The 14,707-nt window shown below is 56.6% G+C and overlaps 6 protein-coding genes across 6 annotated transcripts; 3 read left to right on the forward strand and 3 right to left on the reverse strand.

Moving 5' to 3' along the window:
- Positions 1–2,654: 2,654 nt before the first annotated feature.
- Positions 2,655–3,477, forward strand: UV8b_00245 (uncharacterized protein; the record flags this gene model as incomplete). The annotated part of the gene is made up of 2 exons (XM_043137743.1): positions 2,655–2,875; positions 2,991–3,477. The coding sequence occupies 2 exons, from the start codon at positions 2,655–2,657 to the stop codon at positions 3,475–3,477; spliced, it is 708 nt and encodes a 235-aa protein (XP_042993677.1).
- A 474-nt stretch (positions 3,478–3,951) lies between these two features.
- UV8b_00246 (uncharacterized protein) lies at positions 3,952–4,617 on the reverse strand (the record flags this gene model as incomplete). The annotated part of the gene is made up of 1 exon (XM_043137744.1): positions 3,952–4,617. The coding sequence occupies one exon, from the start codon at positions 4,615–4,617 to the stop codon at positions 3,952–3,954; it is 666 nt and encodes a 221-aa protein (XP_042993678.1).
- Positions 4,618–5,164: 547 nt separating this feature from the next.
- On the forward strand, positions 5,165–5,509 carry UV8b_00247 (uncharacterized protein; the record flags this gene model as incomplete). Its single annotated transcript, XM_043137745.1, has 1 exon — positions 5,165–5,509. One exon carries the CDS (start codon positions 5,165–5,167, stop codon positions 5,507–5,509), a length of 345 nt encoding a protein of 114 aa, XP_042993679.1.
- A 1,706-nt stretch (positions 5,510–7,215) lies between these two features.
- UV8b_00248 (uncharacterized protein) lies at positions 7,216–8,388 on the forward strand (the record flags this gene model as incomplete). Its single annotated transcript, XM_043137746.1, has 4 exons — positions 7,216–7,384; positions 7,506–7,843; positions 7,932–8,256; positions 8,321–8,388. The coding sequence occupies 4 exons, from the start codon at positions 7,216–7,218 to the stop codon at positions 8,386–8,388; spliced, it is 900 nt and encodes a 299-aa protein (XP_042993680.1).
- A 267-nt stretch (positions 8,389–8,655) lies between these two features.
- On the reverse strand, positions 8,656–11,084 carry UV8b_00249 (uncharacterized protein; the record flags this gene model as incomplete). Its single annotated transcript, XM_043137747.1, has 4 exons — positions 8,656–9,227; positions 9,295–10,354; positions 10,445–10,500; positions 10,796–11,084. 4 exons carry the CDS (start codon positions 11,082–11,084, stop codon positions 8,656–8,658), a joined length of 1,977 nt encoding a protein of 658 aa, XP_042993681.1.
- A 499-nt stretch (positions 11,085–11,583) lies between these two features.
- UV8b_00250 (uncharacterized protein) lies at positions 11,584–13,378 on the reverse strand (the record flags this gene model as incomplete). Its single annotated transcript, XM_043137748.1, has 3 exons — positions 11,584–11,712; positions 11,821–13,101; positions 13,229–13,378. 3 exons carry the CDS (start codon positions 13,376–13,378, stop codon positions 11,584–11,586), a joined length of 1,560 nt encoding a protein of 519 aa, XP_042993682.1.
- Between the last annotated feature and the right edge of the window lie 1,329 nt (positions 13,379–14,707).

Here is a 14,707-nt window from a genome sequence, read left to right on the forward strand (position 1 = left end):
GTCTTCCCAGCCGAATCCCGGAGCCGCTGTTACACCGACCGCGTAGAATCATCTTGATCACCAGGACGACTGGGATGGGTAGACGGCATAATGGATGACCGATCCAGTGGGTGGAATGACGGGAGATGTAGCCGAGCTTGGGACCCCAAACGCAACAAATCGAGCAAAGATCTTTCAACCCCCTGTCGCAAATCCCCCCCCCCCCCATCATTCTCGCAGCACCGACCAAACTGCTGCGCCTAAAAGGCATGTTTCCAGTGTGCTCTGTTGTTTCTCCGTTTAGCAGCACCGGCCGTGGATGGAAAATCCGGCTGCAGCTATTAAAAACCAAGTTCATTTGCACCTACGCTGCTTTCATTCGGAACAACTCGATGCATTCATACAAGGTACTCCGTACCCATGGATGAAAGATGGGACAAAATGCGGTGGAATGGTGAGCCGCGTAACGCGAGGCCGTGCATTGTGCCGCCCAGGTACTCATGCACACGACAGTGTCACTCGATTGGCAAGCTTCCGCTGAAAACAAAACGCCATAGCCCGCCCATGCATTGCCGAGGACCAGGGTGCAGAAGAGCGTGCCAACGTGTCCCAGCAGCTGGACAGCAGTCTGCCGCCGTTCCGGCAACCGGAGATTATATTCAGAATCACCCCGACCGACAATCGGGCATACGTTGGAAACCCATCGCAGCCGATGACTGGGGCGATTCGGATAATTCGGCACGTTCCATGACCGACCGGATGGCGCGTCTCTGGATGGAGGGAGACCGGAACAAAACAGCAGCCCAAGATCGTGGTCGGCTTCGTCACCAAAGGACTTGGCATGTATATTCGATACTTGGTGTATTTGGAGTTGATTACCTGGAACGCAAGTGGAGTAGGAGCACAGTTGACATTTCCATCGGTCGCTACCTTTGTTGAAATGGGTCTCGACAGTGAACAGTGGTGAGCTTGACTGATGGATGGATGCATGGGATTCTGCAATGCTCTCCAAAAATAAAGGCCAAGACAAGATGGTCCAGATTCACCGACAATCAGTCCTTGTCCTTGACCTCGGGCCCTGCCTGCATCCTGAAGGGTGGGTCGCGCCTTCCACTGAAGCACCTACCTGCCTCCTGTCCTAGGTGAGGTACATAGGTACATGTACCTATGTAGGCTGCCTGCGGATTGATTTGGCACGAGGCAGACGATCGATAACAACATTGTCAAGTCCCACCAGACGTTGCCGACGCTCTGCATCTGTGCTGTGCTGTGCTGTGCTGTGCTGCGGCTGCAACCATGCAGTAATGCAAATCTGCTGGTGTTGGGTTTCTGGGGTTTCTGGCTTGTTTTCAATGGCCTCGGGTTGACTGACTGACACGCGACGCTTTCAAGGTTGCCGTGCCGTCAACTTGCGTGGGCAGTTATTTCCGCTGCACAAGCTGCAGGCAGGGGTTTGGGCTCTGCTCTGCAGTGTAGTGTGTGCAGTGTGCACCAGCCAATCCCTGCAGGTATTCCATTCAGGTCAACATCTGGACCTGCACTTGCCTGCCCAATGCTGGATGGCATCCCAGCCATCATCCATCCATTCCCCCTCAATCAATCCCACCAGCCCAGCCCGACCCGACCTGACCTGCCACTTGCGCTTGCGCTTAATAACACCACGGATCGGGTCTTGGCCCATCCAAAATAACATTGACATACTCCGTCCAGAGTCCTCGACCTCCCACGAATTAACACGGTTGCTCAAAATATCACGAGTCGACCTTTGCTCGCCCCCTTGCTCTGTCTACACCACAAACGTCAGCAAAATCTCGGCTCCTCGAGGCTTGGGCCTCGCTTTCCTCCCAACTCTACGTGACCACCGATTACCTCTGCTTCCATTCTCGGGCAACTGAGCAACTGAGCAACTGAACCGTCCTAGAGTCTCCGCCTCGGTACGCGAGTGCAGCCACCACAGCAGCTCGGCCTCCTTGATTCTGCCGCTCTGCCGCTTGGCCCCCCAGCCGACCTGGATTCCGCGCAAGCGCTTAGCATAGCTGTTCAGCTCGATTTATTCGCTGGGCTGCCAAGGAAGCCGTCATCTGGCCCGAGTACCATGTACAAGAGATTCTACTGCCGCCGTCTCTGATTGTGCGCCCGCCCAACAGACTGTAACCCTGCCGCGACGCAGCGACCGTGGTACGAGCCCGGGGGGCTTTATTGCTTCACAGAGAGGTATGGAAATCTTATGCTTTGTCAATGGTCAAGTATATCTGGATGCACGGTTGCCCCAAGGGAGTCCGTAAGTGCTCGGCATCTGGCTGTGATGCCTTGTCAAGCCTCGGCCCGGTATTTCGCCAGCCAGCTCTTCCATTGCGGATAAAGAGCTGGCTGCTGCTGCTGCTAGCTTGGCAATCATTCTTCGCACACCCGGCAGGGGTCGATGCAGACGAGTGCGGGCTTGATCGCGTGTCTCATCTGACAGTCTTCTCTGATGTGACAATTTGCTTTTACTTGCACACGTCCTTCCACCGGCGTCGAAAACAGTTCTCTCACAAATGACTGGCCCCCTTTTATACGTGTTTGGCTCCTCTGTGTGGTTCTGGCACTGACAAGAAAAATTTCACTACGTAGCTCGCGTCGGGTTCGAGCCATTCTGCTTTGACGCCGCCAAGCTCGGTTGGTCTTGCGAATAGATGAAGGTTATCGTGACTGGCGCAACCGGCCGTGCCGGACGGGAAGCAGTCCACTGCTGCCTCGACAATGACCGCATCACCAAAGTCATCATACTTACCAGGACAGCAGTGTCTGGGGATATCGAAAGCCATCCCAAAGTAGACCTTGTCATGCATCAAGATTTTACGCAGTACTCGGACTATTTGATTCAACGGTTGGAGGGAGCGGAAGCTTGTATATGGTAGGCTACGCCTTGACATACAAAGCATAGGATCAAATTTCTTCAACCCCGTCTACTACAAGTCTGTGTACGTACACACGTGGCCGCCAAACGACTAACACGGTTGACGTTGCAGGGCGATTGGTGTCCGTCCGGAGCAAGCCAAGTCTGAAAAGCTTCTACAGCGCAGTGTTGGTGTCGACTTGCCCATTGCTTCCGCAAGAGCCTTTTGCCAAAAGCTGTCGCACAAGACGCCCGGTGGGGTGAAATTCCGCTTTGTGTACTGCAGCCTGAAACACACGGATAAAAGCAAGAAGACGCTCATGTTTGCAACGGACACCAGAAGAATGGCCAATGACCTGGAGAAGGGAATCGCCGAGATTGTCGACGCTCACAAAAGCACCTTTGAGGCTTACGCACTGCGACCGGCAACATTTGCGAGTGCCGACGGCCCGCAACAAAGACGGACATCATCGTCGAGGAAGTTGGTGTCCGGACTTGGGCATGGCCCAATGGCATCTATCGAGCCATCGAGAGTTGGCAAGGCCATGGTCAAGGTCGCATGCGACGGATGGAAAGAGACGGCCATTGAAAATGATGTGATCCTCAAGTTGTCGAACTAACCTGCGTGGGAAAGTCATGCACCAACTTGACGGGGCGCACCGAGGAAAAGGTCAGCACCCGAGGAAGCAAGGTTTTCATTTTGAAAGGAGACGACGTTGTTGGTCATGATGCATCGTGTCATTCGACTTTGTTCCATTTCCAGCCTACAAAACATAGCATAAAGGTTAATGCGGCTAGACATTCCAGAGTGCAGAGATTGCAGAAACTGCAGAAACCGCAACAGTGAGACACTGCCGCCACGCCAACTCAACCATGGTTTTTTTTTTGTTTTCTTTTTTTTTTTTTCGTTTTGTTTGTCATTTCCCCCTTCATCATGGCCTAAATTCTTTGCTCTTTGTGGTTTTCGTGTCGTATTTTCTCGCGCTTTCTAATGTGGTGACGGCTAGATGCGAGCCAAACGACGCAACCCGCACAGTCAAAACCCCCGGTTTCAAGCTTTGGCTTTGACCTTGCCGACTTGGCCATGTCTTAATCTAGCTGGTTGACTTCCCAGTCGCATCCGTGAGGTTGGCAGACTGGCTCATCATCTGCGACAGCGGCGACCGCCCAGGTGGTGCCCACGACCGCCAAGTCTTCCTAGCCGCAGGCATGTCTCGCCATCGATACGGCGGCATCTTGCGGTGCCGGTGGGAAGCACCGGCGTCGGCTCGGTAGACGGTGACTGTTGGGCTGCACAGCAGCTGATGGAGGTACGCAAGGGCCCGTCTGATGAAGGACCGTCGTCTCGGCCGGGCCTGAACCTCCGGGTCCAGCGACCAGCGGTCGGGGAAGGCGTCGCGACTGCGGTGCCGGTTCCTGCCGCCAAACAGGGCAAGCAGAGGGCCGAGTGGCCAGTATCTTCTCCATCTCGGCGGCGCTGGTGCGCAGGGCTCGCCCGCATAGCGGTCTGACGCGCGGGAGGCCGGACGGAGGAGCGCGTGCTCCGGCCAGTCGTCGTCCGAGACGGACGCTCCATATGCGCTCTCGTTGAACGCACCGGTCGGTCGTGGACGGGATACCTGCTGGGACATGGACATGGTGTCATGGGCATGGGCACGGGCAGGCGGCTCGGCGGCTTCAAGACGGGCGAAGAGTGGATCCTCAGGGGTGTCGACGCGGACTGACCACGGGCGCAGCGCGGTCCGGGTGTGCTGCGGCATTTGCGATCTGGAGGGAAGATGGTATGGGGGTGTTTGCAGAGGTAGGCGGGAATGAATTCGCAGGGTAAGAGGCGAGAGGGACGGGGATGGCGTGGGCGAGAAGGCGAATGTTGATGGCGGGCGTTGGGGGGCGTCTTGCGAAGGTTTGCCCCTGCAGCCATGAGGATGCTTTAAGCTCGAGATGGGGGGAGGGGGGAGGGTAGATGAGAGTTTGCACCACGCACCAAGGCACAAACTTTGCGGGATGGGCGAAAAGATAAAAAGCGCTGCTTCGTTTTCTCTGCCCCTGCCGTTCTCCAACGTCACAACTCGTTCAAACCGCATTCGACACTCGCCTTTCATATTGCTCCGCCTGGACGGGAAAAGAGAAACCCCTCGACTCGCAGACTGAAGAAGGAAGACGGGAACAGAAAACATCCCAACTGGCCAACGGAAAGCGCCCGCTGAGGAACCAGAAGTCAGACGTCGGAAGTCAGAAGTCGGAAGTCGGAAGTCAGAAGCCAGAAGCCAGAAAGAAAACAAAAACGCTTCGAGAAAAAAAAAAACCATGGCTTGGCTACCTGCAAGAGACGCTGGCATCATCCTGGCTCTCTTTGTGCTGTTCCTCGTGGCCGACTTTGTCTTTTGCATGTTCCTCGCGACCATGTACAACCGAGCCGCCTTCGCGGCCAAGGCCTGCAGGCGGCGCTTCCAGGAGTGGCGCGAGCGCCGGGCCGGCGGCCCCAGGGCACAGATGGATGACGGCTACAGCCAGAGCGGCCATCTCGAAGATGGAAAGGCCGTGCCCATGCCGTGCGTGGACGGCATCTCGCTAGCAAGCGAGGAGGGGAAGGGGGCGTGGGGAGACGACAAGCAGATTTTGGTGCCGACGGCCTGCCACGTCAGGGAGTGACGGGGAACTGGCGTGGGTTTTTGGGCTGTCCTTTGAACGGGTCGCGAATCGTCGAGGGCTTTGTTGGCTCGGCGGGGGGGGGGGGGGGGGGGGGGACAAGAATGGTGGTGGTTGCGATTCACGATGGAAGCAGGTTCGTCGGGATAACGGAGGCTGGGCTTGGTGGTGCGGTGCGCTGTTCTGTTGATCCTCGATGTCCTTGGTAGATGGATGGTCTGAAGGGGGGGGAAAGGAAGTTGGTGTTGGCGAAGGGGCAGGAGTTTGGTTGTGTGTACGGAGTGCTCGGCTGATGCGTTTTCTTTTGTTGTCTTTCTCTTTTCTAATAGATGATCAAGTTGTGTGCTGACACGTCTAAATACTCATGGCTTGATTCTGCATTCTGTAATGGTAACGGCTGATGCTCTTTCTTCTCTTTTCTAGTAGATGATCAAGTTGTGTGCTGAGCCGTCCAAATACTCATGGCTTGATTCTGCATTCTATAATGGTAACGGCTGATGCGTTTTCTTTTGTCGTCATTGTCTTTTATAGTAGATGATCAAGTTGTGTGCTGATACGTCCTAATACTCATGGCTTGATTCTGCATTCTGCAACGGCAACAGCTGATGCGTCTTCTTTTTTTCCTCTTGCCCATTTCTTCTTCCTCGTAATGGCTGATCCAAGTTACAGACAGCCAAGACACACGGCTCGTTCGTCCATGTAACCACACGTTCACGGAGACTCCTGGTCGCCGGGCTCACAAGACCAGGGAAGTAGGGAAAGTCCAGCTCCGCGCGGACCGCATCTCCGACCGGCCGCAGCGGGGGGGCCAACGGCAGCCCCCCCCTTCCAACAGCCGTGAACGCTGCCTCCAATGTCGGAACCAGCGAGGCACACGATGCTGCCGCAAAAGTGCATGGGCTGGCGCAGCTGGACCTTTCGCGACAAGGGGGGCGGCGACGCTCGGTTCTGACGCCGGGGCGGCCACCTGCCACCGAGGCAATCCTTATCGAGACGGGCGAAACCAAGACGCCGGCATCTTCGCCGACCGCGGGCTTGCGAGCCGCGCCCCGTCCGCATCAGGCATCAGGCATGGGGGGGGGCGATGGGGACGTACGAGCTGAGCTGGTGTATTGTCGGCCCCATTGACGCCTGCAGACGCGGCGGCGCATCAGGGTCTCGCGAAAGGACGAAGAAAGACAGCACAGCAGCACAACAGCACAGCAGCACAGCACGATGGCGCTGGGCCCGGCGGCGGAATGAGGAAGGAGCGTCGACGAGGCGTCCGAGAAGCTTGTTCGGTGGCGCCGCGCCATGACGCGCCATGTGCCCAGTTTTTTTTTTTCCAAAGCGTGCATGCGGTGCCGGATTTCTCGAGCGACAGCGACGGCGACGGCGACGATCGAGATGAGCAGGTGCAAAAGAGAGCCCAGCCGTCTTGGGCGGCGAGCGCGGGCGGCAAAGCAGTGCGTGGCTGTCGGCTCCATCTGCGGGACGTGGACGACGACGAGGACGACGACAAGGACGACGACGACGACTGGGCATCGGCCTGGCGGATCCTTGCACCCCGACAAGTGATGGCATGTCCTTTTTTTTTTTCCTTTTTCGAGCCAGGGGCAAGAAGCCTGCGGTCCCAGCTCCCCCAAAGTATAAAGGGGCCGCCGACAGACACCCTTTGCAAACCATCTAGGCCGTCGGACCAGCGCAGCAGCAGCAGCCCTTGCACCGAGATGGCTCCGCGAACCTCGCTCCTCCTTTCCGCGTCGGCACTCGCCTCCCTGGCTCTCGCTCGCGACGTGCCCCCCAACGTGCTCGGCCTGTACAACAGCATCCGAGCCCAGGGCCAGTGTAAGCACGTGCTGGCGACCGGATTCCACAGCATCCAAGGCGACAGTGGCAGTAAGCATGCCTCCCCCCTTCGTTCTTCCGCGAGCCCCGAATCCCATCCCGCCCCCCCCCCCCCCCCCCCCCCGCGGAGATGGCCGTTTTCTTTTTAACCCCCCTTTTGTCGCCTCCGTAGAATTCGACTACTGCGGCGACCACGTCCGTGACTACGGCATCGTCTACCTGCAGGGCCGGCATGGGCAGCTCGTCAACATGGACGTGGACTGCGACGGCATCCAGCACGGGCCCGCGGATGACGGCCGGTGCGGCAGCTCGGGGGACACGCAGTCCATCACGTCGTTCCAGGACGTGGTGCAGGGCTACGGCACCGGCCAGACGGATTTGGACGCCAACGCCCACCCGTACGTGGTGTTTGGCAACTCCGGCACCAGGGCCGGCTACCCCAACTTTGACCCGACGGCGCACGGCATCGAGCCCCTGAGCGTCATGGCCGTCGTCTGCGACAACAAGCTCGTAAGTAGGTGGAGGCGGGCAGGCAGTGCCGGTTCGCGCCGTCGCCATCGAAGCCCGGTGCTGAGAAGAAAAAAACCGTGACCCGTAGATCTATGGTGTCTGGGGCGACGAAAACGGCGATGACGGGCCCCAGGCCATGGTGGGCGAGGCCTCCATTTCCCTGGCCACGGCTTGCTTCGGCAAGGGCATCAACGGCGACGCGGGCCACGACGCCAACGACGTCTTGTTCATTGCTTTCCGGGGCAAGGACGCCGTCCCCGGCGCCAAAGGCGCCAGGTGGAATGCCCAAAACTACAACGACTTTGAGAACAGCATCGCCGGCCTGGGCGACAGGCTGATTCAGAGAATCGGCAACACGGGCGGCGGCGGGTCTGCTCCTCCTCCGTCCTGCAGCTGGCCGGGCCACTGCAAGGGTGCGTCTGACTCGAATGTTTGCAAAATGACGAGGGATTGCTAACCTCAAGTTTTCTCGCGTAGGAGCGCCGTGCAAGACTGAAGACGACTGTTCCGACAGTCTCACCTGCAACAACGGCAAGTGCTCCTGAAAAGAAAAGAAAAGAAAAAATAGCCCAAGGTCTGCATCATCGTCTCTGCAGATGACACCGGCTTACTAGCGGGAATGACCTCTTGCGCTATGATATTGAAAGTCAGCAAGGATGCTTCTACCACGCCACAGGTTGTATATTGAATACAGCAGTTTTCTGCCAGTCGGCTTACCGTGGAAATAAACCCTTGCCCGTGATGCTGCCCCCGGCTCCCTGCTGCTCCGCCACACCGAATCCCTTGTCCGTTGCTCTCCATAACCCGCGCGTCTATGCCACGCCGACCATTCTGATACGCCCCTCCACCGCCGGCGCAATCACTCTCGTCCAGTCCACCAAGCAATCCACATCCTCCAGCGGCTCACAAACCGTCGCCTTGACGCCGGCCTTGGCAGCCCACCTCGCCCAAAACTTGCGCATGAGCAGAATCTCCAGATCCATTTCCGCATCTTCATCCGGCTCCTCCTCGTCGACAACACGCCTGCCTCGGCCGTGCCGCGGGTCAAAGTGGTCGTCGTCGTCGTCGTCGAGCGGCTCCTTGTGCAGGCCGAGCCTGCGTCGCAGGAAGGCCTTCCATGCTGCTGGCCTCGCGGCGTCGTCGTTGTCGTCGTCGTCCGTCCCCGGCAGAGAGGGCATCCTCCCGGAACGGCGGGCGTGCGACGGAGACAGCGGCTCGCTTGCCACGTCCACCCAGTGGTCGGATATGCGCTTCCACTGGCCGACGGTTCGGAGAGCCATGAAGTACTGGCGGAGCATGGCGGAGATGAGGATCCCGTTTTCCTCGTCGACGATTTCCTCGGCGGCGCCGCCCTCTGACTCCACGAGGAGGGATGTGTAGCCGTCTGCCATTTCCTTTTCTCAGTGTCATTTTTTTCTTTTTTTTGTGTTTATTCTTTTTTGGGGACTCACCTTTGCCTCGACCCATGTAGCCGCGGGTGGCGAGCACGTACTCTGCCTGCGGGTCGTAGGGCCTCCCGCCTATCCGCAGGAGATTGAGGCGCCGGCCGCTCTCCCTGCTGGGATCAAACTCAAACACAATGTTGGACACTTGGGGAAACCGTCCTTCCTGCGCAGGGTACGTCGACACGCCGTTCTCCAGCGCGTCCCAGATTGCCTGGCCCTTGACGCGCAGGCACACCACGGGGTCCTCGAACGGAAGACAAGTCGTCACGTCCTTGATGCGGATCACGCCCGGCGGGTAGACCTGGTCGCCGCGGATGGTGCCCGACGCCATGACGCAGCAGTCGGCGTCGTGGTGCCGGCGCATGACGTCGCACACAAAGTTCCCCATGTTGGATTCCCGGGTCCGCACCGTGCTGAACCGCGCGTCGAGCGGCACCGCCGTCCAGCCGATGGGCCGCGACAGCGACTTTTGCAGCTGGGACGTCAGCTGGGCCACCAGCTTGGCCGTCTCGCCGTGCTCGGCAACTTCGGAGGTGACGTCGCGGCGCCAAATGTCCACGTCCCACCCGGTCGCGCCGCCGGGCTTCCGCCTCGCCTCCACGTAGCTCAGCTGCTTGAAGTCGGTGCCGGACCTGAGCACGTGGGTTCCCTTGACGAGGCCGTGGCTGTAGTAGTGGTCGTGCCCGCCGAGGATCACGTCGATGAGGCCGTCCGTCTGCTCGGCGAGCTTGTTGTCGTTGGGCTCGCGCATGTGGCTCAGGCAGATGACCATTTCGGCGCCCTGCGCGCGCAGCTGAGGCACCAGCTCCCTGGCGGTGGCGGATGCCGACTTGTAGACGAGGTTCGGGGGCAGGCTGTTGATGGTGGCGAGCCACTCCCGCTCGCCAAGACCTATCAAGCCGACCTTGACGCCGTTGGACGTGGTGAGCATGTGAGTTCGCCTGGCGTTTCCGATGGGCACGTCCTCTCCGAGAGCCGGGTCCAGCACGTTGGCAATGAGCCATGGAAAAGCGCACTTCTCGGCGAGATGCTGGAATTGCTTGACGCCAAAGTCGAAGTCGTGGTTCTACAGGAGCGCGAGGGAGGGATAAGTTAGGGCGTGGTTTGGTTGGTGACGAAGCAGCGGAGGCCGTGGGTGAGTCTCTTTTGTACTCACTCCAACGCAGGCGCAGTCTGTTTTGATTTCGTTGAGAACAGGAACCATGTGGCGTCCTAATTCTTGGTTAGTTTGCTTCCATTTCTGCTCTTTGCTCTTTTGCTCTTCCTCTCTTATTTCCGTTTTATCCTGTCCTCTTCCTCTTCTCCTCTTTTCCTCTTTTCCTCTTTTCCTCTTTTTCTCTTTTTCTCTTTTCTCTTTTCTCTTTTCTCTTTTCTCTTTTCTCTTTTCTCTTTTCTCTTTTCTCTTCATCTTCATCTTCGTGTTCATCTGGCAGTCTCATCTTTGGCCTGCTACCCCGATCGTTGAGCAACCAACTCCTTCTTCGTCTGGTCCTGCCGCAAAACTCACCCTTGGTCACACTACTCTCCAGGCTGGGGTTGAACGCATCCCCAGAGAACAAGGTCAGGACGTTGGGACCATTCCTGAACGCCTCGTCCTCCTGATGTTCTCTGCACAGCGTCATGAATCGCGCCAAGCCTCCCACCGGCTCTGCGCTCGCGCTATCCACATGGTAGACGTCGTTGTAATGCAATATCCTGACGTCGGGTGGCTCTTGGGCCTCGCGGGCCACGCGCCCGGACGAGTATATCACCTGCGGCTCGGAGCTGAGCCCTTTCTTGGTGTTGGTCTGAGGCATTCCGCTTCGAGCTTGACAAGGCCGGCGAATGCTGGATTCTGGATGCTTCGCGAAGAATCAAGGGGAGCCAGCTTGAATGGGACAAACAGATGGATTACCATGGGAAAAGTCGTCGGTGGCGCAAGCACCTCGGCGGCATACGAACTAACTCCGTAAGCAAATGTATGCATGGCTCACGTGATGCCATCAATGGTCCTTCAAGAATGGGACAGCTTTTAATTTTGGGCGACGTCAACGTTATTTACGATACCTGATCCGATTGAAATGCGCTTTGGCGCGCGGCGGAGAGAAAAGCAGTCAAAAAAAAGACAGTGCCGTGGTCATCGATGCAACATTGTCATCCTTCACTATCGCGCCACACGCGTGCCGGCATGGTAAACTACGCCTTTGCACCAAAGTCAGAAACGAGCAGCGTAAATGGTTTTCAACATGCCCAGCACGTGCTCGAAGTGTTTCATTACATGCGGTAAAAACAGACAGGTATTCCCCCCCTTCTTGTCTACAGAGCAGCCTTCCCTCTCGACTCAAACGGCAGGATTAGAGTCAGAACCCCCGCGGCAATAAACAAGGCGCCACTAGTATACACAGGTGCAGCGGTTTGAAGATTCGCAAACATGGCGACGATGGGCTGCCAAGCATGGTTAGTCGGGTTGAACAAAATAAAAAGACACCTACTGTAGTCATCCAATCGTGGGGGGGGGGGGGGGGGCGCTGGGCTAGCGAGGCGGCAACTTACGGCCATGATACCAAACACGCGATTGCATGTCGCCGTCAAGGCATTCCCCGTCCCGCGTTGGGGTGTCGGGAAGATTTCCGGCGTGTAACCGTACAGAACCGAATACATGACATTGCTGCAAAAGTTGAAGGCGCAGTTCCATCCCAGGAGCGCAGTGCTGTTCAGCGCGGTCGTTGAGCAGTATAGAAAGACCCCGGTCAGGGATGTAAAGATGGAAAGCGTGCCTTTTCGCCCGATTCGAGGAATCTCCACCAAGAAGCCTCCCAGGAGTGCTCCGGGGATGCCGAGAACAGATATGATGAGGCTGTTTCGATAGGTGATGTAGGTGCTACCGTCGTCAAACTGCGCTCCTCTGCTGTCTTGGATGTAGGGCAAGAATGCGTTGTACAGGGGGTATCCGAGTCCGATCAGCGCCCATATACACATCATGACGCTAGTGCTCAGCGCCATTCGTGGGGTGGTGAACAGGGCCTTTATCTTGTCAGGGTTCACCTGGTCCAAGTGTCGCTTCAAGGCGGTGGACGCATCTGCCTGAACTGCATATCCTTCGGTTTCGCATGCCTTCAGATCCCGGACAGTCAGGTTGATGATTTTCCCATTCTTCCTGGCCACCTCTTGAATGACTCGGACAGCATCCTCGTCACGACCCTTGCCGACCAAGAATTTGGGCGACTCGTAAATGGTGAAGAAGACAAAACGGGTCAAAAACATGAGCAGCGTCAAGCCGCCCATGGCGATGACGAAGTAGCGCCAGCCCATATTGTCGCTACGAAGGCATGGCTGTTCCTTGGAGCTGCACGTCATGTTTCCCAGCAGCGGCCAAGCAACCAGGTTGGCGATTACTTGAGCAATAGCCCAGTCTATTGAGAGAACAGTAAGCAAATACTGGTGTGACTGGGGCAAGAACTCGAGGAAAACTGCCGAGTCGACGGGCAGATTGCCTCCAACGCCAAAGGACCAGAGAGCATTGAAGATGGCGGCGGCGGCGAAATTGGGGGAACTGGCGGCAATCATTCCCCAAACCGCCGTGAGCCCCAGAGTCAGGTTGAATCCCCATTTGCGCCCGAAGATGTCGCACCCGAACCCCCAAAAGACAGCTCCAGATAGAAGACCAATGTTTTGTGCAAGAGTCAGGAGAGGCGGTCGCGATACATCAAACTCGTGTGTGACGGGCTTGAGGATGAGTGAGGTAACGATGGGCCACAGGTTGTCGCTCGCCCAACCAAATCCGACAACGATAAAAAGTTGCCATTGATACCAACCCATCCCAATGTCGCAAATCTGGAAATTCCCCCGAGTGATTGGGGTTGTTAGAATGTAATTCATGTATTCAGACTGGTGGAGCGGCTTAAAACAAAGAATGGAAAGAAGAAAAACAAAACAAAAAAAGCAATCAAGACAGACATACGGCGCGATTGAGGATGCGTGCTTTTGCCTCGTACACAGGATCCAGAGCTCCCTTGGGAATGATGGCATCATCATCATCGCTTAGGTCCATGGTGTTGTAACTGTCGAGCGGATGCGATCGCTCGTCCGATGGTGTGGCGCCGTAGCCCATGTCGAAAGAAGCCGAAACTCGCGGACTAGTCGGACTCGCAGCGCCGACAGCTTTCTGCTTACGAGAGGCAGAGAAGAGGAAGCAGCAGCCGTGAAAAGTCGGAAGAAGCGAGCAAATCCTGACGAGCAAGGGGGAGGATGAACAATTAAAAGCTCGCTGGCAAGAACCAAAACTTTGTATTCTAATAAGATCTCAGATCTCGCCAGACCGGGTACTCCGTACTGCTACCCCCCTCCTAGGTAGGTTAGGAGGTAGGTATGTATGTAGTGATGTCGTGTACCGATGGCATAATAGCATAATAGGCCCGTCGTTTACGGAGTACTCCGTACGGAATAACTCTGTGAAAAACCCGGTTCCAAAAGGACATGGGATTGCGCCATGGGGCTTCTGGCTCGCATAATTGGCTTTGCCATGGCTGCAAGCGGATTCGGACTGGATGTTTCAATAACTCAAGCACAGCTAGGAGGTACCTAGGGTACCAGGTACCCAAAGCTGGACATCAACTTGTGCAAAGGCCGAAGAAGAATCTTTCAGCAGTGACAAAGGCTCACGACTTTGCTCTTGCCGAATTGTTGTTGCCGACTTGTTTGTTGGTTTGTTGATTGATGTTTTGTCTTTTCGGCTTCGGCTAGTCCGTTTTTAGCAGATAGGTACATAGGTACCTACATACCCTACGAACCGCCTTAGGCATCTACTAAGGTAGGTATGTACTCCGTACCTAGGGCCAGTTACCGGCCAGCTGTCAGCTGTCAGCTTGAGCTCTGGAGTCTGGCCTGTTGCAGCTGGCCCGTGCGGCTGTGGACACAAGGCAAGGGCCATGCATGGGCCTGGGGCCAAGCACGTCATGAGCAATCGTCATGAGCAATCGTCATGACTCCATCGATTGATATCTTGCAGGTCAAGTTTGAACTCGAGACCGGCGGCCATGGACCTCTTTCCTTTGCGTCAGCCTAGGTGCCAAAGGGCGGCGGAGTACGGAGTATAGACTAGCAAAGTTTACAAAATCATATTTTATTTTTTTACCCCAACCTAGAGGCAAATGTAGAGCAACAATGCACAATGCAGATGGATCCGAATGGCTTGAAGCAACATTAACCTTGCAAGTTGTCAGTACAGTCTGGTACGGTACTCGCTCGGCTAGCGTCCATTGGGTGTGTCTGTCCTGTCTGTCTGTTATCCTTGTTCTTTTGGCAAGCGAGCCGCCCCCCCTCACACTATAGTACTCCGTACCCACCCACCCTTGTTCCCACTAGCATTGAGGGCGGGCTCTGCTCGTAAGCCGAAACGCAGAACCGCAGAACCGCAGAACCGCAGAACCGCAGAACCGCA

Source organism: Ustilaginoidea virens, chromosome 1 (assembly GCF_000687475.1).
Source record: "Ustilaginoidea virens chromosome 1, complete sequence".
In the NCBI taxonomy this organism is placed as follows: Eukaryota; Fungi; Ascomycota; class Sordariomycetes; order Hypocreales; family Clavicipitaceae; genus Ustilaginoidea; species Ustilaginoidea virens.